This window comes from Cervus elaphus, chromosome X, assembly GCF_910594005.1.
Source record: "Cervus elaphus chromosome X, mCerEla1.1, whole genome shotgun sequence".
NCBI classification, from domain to species: domain Eukaryota; kingdom Metazoa; phylum Chordata; class Mammalia; order Artiodactyla; family Cervidae; genus Cervus; species Cervus elaphus.
This window is the reverse complement of record NC_057848.1, coordinates 171,796,307-171,803,945: the sequence shown is the minus strand read 5'-3', so window position 1 is coordinate 171,803,945 and position 7,639 is coordinate 171,796,307. Positions and strand designations below refer to the sequence as shown.

Sequence of the window (7,639 nt, the reverse complement as noted above, 5' to 3'; positions counted from 1 at the left end):
ATCCTAGCTCTTGTCACTTTGCTGCTGACCACAAGGATGGCGTAGGTGTTTTCTCCCCAGTATCTGCTAGGAATCCTGAAGAACTCCCATCACACTCCCTTGAAGTGATGCCCAGAAATCCATGGACCAACCCTCTCTTTCCTGGCCCTGGGGATCCAGAACTCAAGGTGTTAACTAGCTTTTAATTATCTTCATTGTAATTGGGCACTGTAATCAAAGACTCAATAGTTATTGGTGCTGCAATGACGAAAAGTAAGGGTTGTGATGGAAGACCAGCTGGGACACATGCAAAGAGTGGTTCTTGCTTTTATTTCCTTGGGTCCTGCTGGAACACTCCTCCACACCCAAATTTCACAGGTCCTCTAACTGGAAATGGGCCTTTCTGGGTAGCCCATACAATGAAGAATCTGCTTGCATTTTTGGAGACCTGGGTTCAATCCCTGGGTCAGGAAGATCCCCCTGGAGAAGGGCGTGGCAACCCACTCCACTATTCTTGCCTGGAGAATTCCATGGCCAGAGGAGCCTGGCAAGCTACAGTCAATGGATTAGCAGAATCAGACATGACTAAGTGACTAACACTATGGTCCACTATGGTCTAAGTAGAAAAGTTTCTTAGTTTTATTTATGAAACATCCTGTTTGGCTAATTAGGAATTCCACATCCTATTGAGGTGCATATTCTCTAACCCACCCTGGACCACAAAGTAGCCAACCCAATCCAGTGGAGAGAGGAGGAGTGTCTGGGGGAAACAGTGTGAGAAATTCCTGCCCCGCCTTCACAGGGCCAACAGTCACCAGGCCCTGCGAGCTCTGTCTCATCACTCACACGCATCCTGTAGCCCAACACACAGGGCTCCTCACACCCGCTCGCATCACAGATGGAGACCTGAGGCCACAGGGCTTGGGCATCTTCCCAAGACCATGTGTGTGCTAGTGAGGGCCAGGGTGGGCTCAGAGCTCTGGTCTCAATTTCTCTGGAGCCCCCGCCCTTCCCGCCCACCCCAGGCCACAGCCTGACCTTCCAACTTCTCACGCCTTCCCCTTCTTAGTGCTACACGATGCCTCTGAGGTGACAAAAAGCAGGCCCACAGAAGGAAGGGGACAAGGAGGGTCAGCAGCACCATGGGGCTGCTCTGTGGTTTGCTGAGAACTGACTCTGCTGGGGGCCGGCATCCTTGTCCAGTCCAAACACCTGCATGAGGGCAGCACCCTGTCCCTGCTGCTGCCATGGGGCTTCCTGCCGAATGGAACCTGCCAGGCTGACCAGCTTCTCACCGAGCAGGAGGGAGGGAGAGCCTGACTGTATGGTTCTGGTGCCTACTGGGATAAGGCCCTACAGGAGTCTCCTCTGATACAGAAGGGAAGGGAACACAGGTGGACCCCCAAGGCTCCAGGTCTCTGCAGCCGCAGCAAGGGAGGGGAGCAGGTGGAGGGCCTTTGGTCTGGGGACATCGACACGCAGACGCCAAGCACAGGGGCGGGAGAGTGAGGGTGAGAAAAGCAGGTCTTGGACGCCACGAGAGCTTGTGTGTGCACAACACAAGTGTCCCAAGCCACGGCTGACAAAGACCCGCTTGGTGACACACAAACCCACTTCCAGGACCTGGGTGCTTCCTGGAGAAGGGGGACCAGAAAAAGCAGCTCCCTCAGGGCCCAGGGCATGAGGAGGGGCCCCAAGCATGAAAGGGAGCAAGAAAGACCACCTAGCCAGGCTCCCCACAGATGCCATAACCTTCCATCCCCTTCCGAGGAGCCACCAGGGGCCCCTACCAATGTTTACAGCCTCCAGAGTCATGTCCCAGTCAGATGAACCGACCAGATGCAAAGACTTGTCAACCTGCTTAGAAGCAGAAAGGCCACAGAGAAGCCCAAGTCGAAACCTGGAGCTCATCCAGGCAACCAGTCCTTAAGCAGAAAGGCCCCTGGGAGAGCTTCTTCCACACCCTCTTAGATATCCCCTTTCAGACACCAGGGACTGGCCCTCACACAGGGCAAATGACCTTGCTACTGGCAGAGGTGGGAGACAGTGCCCTGGGGCCTTGGAATACGGGCCTTTCCAAGGTGCCAGTCTGTACCCTACACAGTGATTTTTCAAGAACTGTGGCCCACACCCAGCCTCTCATCCTTTTTCAAATACAGGTAGACTGGGGCTTCCTTTGGTTACATATAGCTCAACAAGCCAGACATGTCCCTGGGAGTGAGTGTGTGTAAAGCAGGGCCCTTGAAAAACACCTAACCCGTGAGCCAACAAAATCATTTGATGGACCTGTCATCTGGGTAACTGAGAACAGGTCCACAGTGGTGGTGGGAACAGGGGCAGGGGCAGGGAAGATCAGAGCTGGCCTCGAAGAGGACCAGTGAAGTGCTTGTTTTCAACAGAACAGGCTGTACCTTGAGCCCCCAGTCAAGTACTTCAAAGGTTAGTTATCCAAATAGACTCAAGTTGGACGTGGGCAGCCAGGACTGCAGGTAGCAGAAGCCCAAGCACCCACTGACAAAAGGAAACAGGGCTTTCAAAGCAGCCTCCAAGGAGTCTGAATCCGAGGCTCTGGGGAGGGGAAAAGCACATGCAGGTGTTCCCAAAGTGAACGCTCTAGGGCCACCAGAGTGGTGTTTATGGAAAACTTGGAAACTGAAGGCAACAGCATGTGATCTGCAGTGGGATGATGCCTGGGGGTGGGCAGAATGCGGGAGGCTGTAAGCTCAGTGGAGCACCTGGCTTTGCCCTCCCACATGACATCCTGGGGAATCTATGTCTCAGGTGCTTGGGAACAGTCAAGTGGAATATGAGGTCACTCCACTGTGCTCAACCACAGCCCTCCTGTGGGGAGAGCTCGACCTGGGGTGTGGTGGGGGCAGGACAACAGGAATCTGACTTTGGGGCCAACTGAGTGGGACCAACCAGCCAGCAGCACCAGCCAGAAGACAACAAAGGCAGAAGGGGAAAAGGATGGGAGGGGGGCATCAACTCAGGCAGAGCTAATCAGCCCACTATGGACCCCATCTTCTGGGAGGGACAGTCACCAGGGGCCCATCTGACCCCTGGGATCTCTCTTGGTGGTAGCAGACCTAGGACTTTCCAGGGCCTAGCCCTTCAGCAGAAGCCAGCCACAAGCCTGCATGTTGCTAGTGAGGGGAGTGGAGACAGGGGGACATTTGACAACCCATCCAGGGCCTGGCCCCCTGAAACAAGGCAACTGGCAGCAGATGGGAGCCTTTGTAGGCAACCTGAAACCTACGCTTCTGTGCTTTCAGACAAGAGACAAGCTGGGGATCCCATCTCTGTCCCCAGACTGCCTCCCCCACACTGGGCCAAAGCTGCCTCTCCACATCACCTCTGTGACATCATGAAACAATTAAGGAGGCTGACCACTTAATTGGCTGCCTGTCCCATGACCCAGATTCTAGACTCTCCAGAGAGCTTTTCTGGGGCACCCCAACCCTGGTCTGAGGCCCTTCTGCCCTGAGCATTCAATGCTTGGGTAGAGAATGCTCCTGAGCTAAACTGACTCCATGGCTAGTCAGAGTTCTCAGGAGGCATGGGCAGCCCTGCTGGCCCCATCAACTGATAGGGAGCCCACAGCAGGGGACCCCCATGATTACTCCCTGGTTCCAAACGTGGATTCAAGGGAGGCTTTGGAGAAGCAGGGTGACCAACCCAAGAGCCCAGATCCGGGCTCCCAAGTATACCTGACCCCACAGGGCCCCAACCCAGAAATGGTCAACAAGGAAGATAACAACACCATCCTTGGGCTGTCCTTCCCCAGGAAGCTCTGGATGATCATGGAGGATGCGGCCTTCACCTCTGTGCACTGCAGCGACAAGGGAGACACTGTGGTCATTGAGGCAAATCTCTTCCAGACGGCGGTCCTCCAGCTCAGGGGCGCAGACCAGATCTTCAAGACAGACAGCATCAAGAGCTTCATTCGTGAAATGAACCTGTATGGGTTCAGTAAAATCTGCCCTTCGAGGTGCTCTGCAGGGAAGAAGAAGCTGATGGTAAGGTAGAAAGCCCTCCTGGGGAGACTAGACTAGATGAGCTGAGTGCTGGACAGGTTTCATTTCCCAGAAGAACATTGTTATCATGAGAGGGTAGTTAAGGAAAGAGGAGGAAGCAGGGTCTGTCATGTTCCACCACCCCCCTTAGACAGGACCCACAGGGGTGACTCCAGACCCTGCAGGGCCACTTGATGCCAGGGACCACCAGTATCACCTTAAGTGAGGCTGGCCCCAGGGGAGCTCTAGGGAGCAGCATGCTAGGGCCTCATAACCTGCCAGGAATGAAGAGACCTTGTCTCCATACTTAGGCATGGCCAGGATAGTGGTAGGGAGGAGAGTGGTGAGGAAGGCTCTTCTCGCCCTTGCTGTCTAAAGCGATTCATTTCCTTTCAGATCTATCGCAACTTCAACTTTCAGAGAGACAAGCTTCTCCTCCTGCAGAACATCCGGAGGAAAGGTGACCCTCAGCCCACCACCAGTGCAACAACCACCCCAAAGAGAAAGAAGCGAGTGGTGGAGACCAGATGCTTTCCTTGATTCCATTATGAGTTCACCCAAGAGATGGACAAGAACGCCCAGAATGGAACCCCAGAAACCCCCAGCCTGCACTCATTTCTGTTCTCTGGCCTTTGATCTGTGTGCAATCAAGCCAGGTGGGGCAGGGGAAACCATCTCCCCAGTGAGCAGGGTGGCCCCAGTGACGAGGGCATGTCCAGCAATGCCACGTCTGTACCCCTGGCTACTGCTGGAAGGGAGGGAGCAGGGGAACTGACCAACAGCCCCCCAGAGTACCCAAGTTACAATTTGGTGATGGCTGTGTACAAGACCTTTTACTCCACCATGATGGCAGCCCTTTCAGTCATGGCCCCAGATGAGGCCTCTGAGGCGGAGGAGTAGCAGGGAGAGTCCTCAGATTACAAGGGTGCCCTCCATGAGCAACTCAAGCACAAACAAAATTCCTGAGCTTCCAGATCCCTAGGGACACTTAAAATCACTCTCTTGTAATAAAAAAATCAATTTATGTTCTAATAAATTAAAGTGAAACTCTGTGGGAATAAAGTATCAAACAAGAACTGCGAGTCTGTGTTCTTTATATTTGTCCATGTGATTCACACCGCACAGGATGAGCCCAATGAGGCTGCAAGCCCATGCCCCAGGAAGGCTTCAGTCTGGTCCCCATGGTCCCTTTTTTCTGAAGCAGCAACATTTCACACGCTCAGCCAAGAGTGTGGTTGCTGAGTTGAGTGCAGAGGCCAGCACAGGATGGGCTTGTTCTTGGACCTTGGTTCCTGACAGTGGGGGTGTCACTTTCCATGAGTCATGCATCCTGAAGCAGAAGGTGCTCCTCAAGGATCCCCCGATGATACCACAAGTTTCTGATCAGCAGCTGAGCATCTCCAACTCTCGATCCATGGCCCTCCCTAAGATGCTCAGCAGAAAATAGGGTCACTCACCCCACCCGCCAAGAGCCTTGCAAACGCATGACCCCAAACCCAAAGATAAGTACAAGGTTCCCACAAGGTGAACACCAGCCCTTCTTGCTCTGCCCTCACAGCTGTATTGACGAGCCTGTGTTTGGATGTGATGCATACAGGCAGCGTGTCCAACATGCAGGCCTTCTCTTGGCTCACAAGACAGTTTACAGCAGGGCAAGGGCCACCTGCAAGGACACACCGTGGCCTGTTTCTGGGCCTGCGGGCCTCTCTACCAGCCCAAGGCCTCGCTGTCTGCTTATGCTCAGCCTGCCCCCAGCCTTCCCCCATTACTCCCTGGGCACTGTTTGGACCAGAACAGAGAGGGGAAAACACTAACCGATTTCCTAACAACACGTTTCTCTCAACCACCCAGATCCAGCAGAGCCAAAGTGAGTGGCAACGCTAGCATTCCATAAAGGTCAAAGGCCCAGAAACTCTCACTGAGTCCAGAGCAGCACCACATGAGGGGAGTCCCTGCCCCGGGCCCCACACCAAGTGGGCACCACAGGGCATGACTGATTCAAATAGAACCAGATGCGCACGTCCAGGGTGGGGTGGTAACTCAGGGTGTCACCATGTGCTGATCTCTCAGTCACCTCCCTTTTGAGAGCCCAGTCTGGACAGGACTCCTGCCCAAAGGGGTTCAGGTGCTAGGGGATGTCCACCTGGAAGATGTCCCCCCCACCCTTCCCTGGCAAAGCCTGCAACAGCCAGCGGGATTTGGCAAGCACAGTCATTTACTTCTGTCGCAGGTCGGGTAGCAGGGCTTGAATCTCCAGCTCTTCCACCTCGTCGGGACCTAGGTTTTCTGGGCATAGCAAAGTGTCCCCAGTGTCTGCAAGACCTGTGTGCAAAGACAGGAGACAGAAAGAGAACAAGTTCATTCAAAGCCGTGCCTCCTAGAGACGAAGACTGTATCATGGAGGGGACGCGAGGTGAATTGGGTCCTCTGGCTGAGCAATTCAGACTGGCTCACCTTGGCAAAGGGAATTCAGGGCAAGACCAAGCGAGGGAGGGAGCAAAATGAAACGGAGAGGCCTGGTGCTCCAGGAACCCACCAGGCCATGGGGAGCTCTCATTCTGCCCACTGAAGGCCGCAGGGACAGAGCAGGAGGGCCCCGGTGGGGAGCCTGTGGACATCAGGTCCCCAAACGTTTTTCCAGCAGACAGGTGTTGCTGTGGGGCCTCACCGCTGGGGAGTCAGGGGACTTACTCAGGCCGGGCCGCAGGAAGTGGGGGTGGAACTGCCTGGGTTCCCAGGCTGGGTGCTGTGCTGCCTCTCATGGTCTCTGCTGGGCACACACACGTGGGGACACACATACACACACACGTGGGGACACACACACACACGTGGGGACACACACACACACACACACACACACACACAGAGGCAAGTGCCACGTGCAGACCTGGATGTGCCTCTGCCTCAGAGCACAAATGGGGACTGAGGCCCAGAGTGGTGATCAGGGAACCCAGCCACCGTCTCCCAGCCCAGGCACTCTCTCTGTCCCTCTGAAGAACCCTCAGTCCCCCCTACACCCCACCAACTGGTTCAACAGAAAACAAATGATCACAACCTGGCTGAGATCCAGGGCAGCACCGGGGGCCATGCAGGCAGTGCAGGGCAGGGCATCACTTGCCCACAATCACTGTGCAGCCAAACTTATCCCCATCCCACAGCAAGGCCTGGATCTGGGCAGGGCTCATTCCCAACCTCTTCTTCAGCAGCTCCCACCAGGCCACATCCTCCCAGTCCCCTGTGCACCATGTGGACGGCCGGGGTACAGTGCCGGGTCTACATAGCATGGGCCACCATTGTATCTCCAGGGTCTTGACACTCTTTAAGACGAAACCTGCAAAATGCTGTCAGAAGGACAGACAGCTAAACTTCATCTCCCAGGGCTCCCAGGGCTCCCAGGGCTCCCAGGGCCTCTTGTTGCTGCAGATATACAGAACCACAAAGGTCTGGAGCTTGATACAGCAGTCTCCAAGCTCACAGCCCTGGGCTGGACCTCAGCCCTATGAACCTGAGCTTCATCCAAGCCTGCTGACACAAAATGGGGGATGGTGGTCAGAGAGGGCTGACTCCTTCCATCTGTCTCCACATGGTCTGCTGACAGGTGGATGGTGACCCAGAGGACACATCCATCACATGGAGATGGTGGG

General features: G+C 55.0%; 1 protein-coding gene and 1 pseudogene across 1 annotated transcript; one reads left to right on the top strand and one right to left on the bottom strand.

Annotated features, from left to right (window-relative positions):
- The first annotated feature begins 3,512 nt into the window (after positions 1 to 3,512).
- On the top strand, positions 3,513 to 4,895 carry LOC122690606 (heat shock transcription factor, X-linked member 3-like). The gene is made up of 3 exons (XM_043897493.1): positions 3,513 to 3,998; positions 4,392 to 4,455; positions 4,648 to 4,895. The coding sequence occupies exons 1-3, from the start codon at positions 3,513 to 3,515 to the stop codon at positions 4,893 to 4,895; spliced, it is 798 nt and encodes a 265-aa protein (XP_043753428.1).
- Positions 4,896 to 5,910: 1,015 nt separating this feature from the next.
- Positions 5,911 to 7,366, bottom strand: LOC122690605 (annotated as a pseudogene).
- Between the last annotated feature and the right edge of the window lie 273 nt (positions 7,367 to 7,639).

Coding starts and splice junctions, on each gene's coding strand:
- LOC122690606 (XM_043897493.1), top strand. CDS start 3,513: ATGGCTAGTCAGAGTTCTCAGGAGGCATGGGCAGCCCTGCTGGCCCCA. Junction 3,999..4,391: donor CAGGGAAGAAGAAGCTGATG/GTAAGGTAGAAA, acceptor ATTTCCTTTCAG/ATCTATCGCAACTTCAACTT. Junction 4,456..4,647: donor GCAGAACATCCGGAGGAAAG/GTGACCCTCAGC, acceptor TGTGCAATCAAG/CCAGGTGGGGCAGGGGAAAC.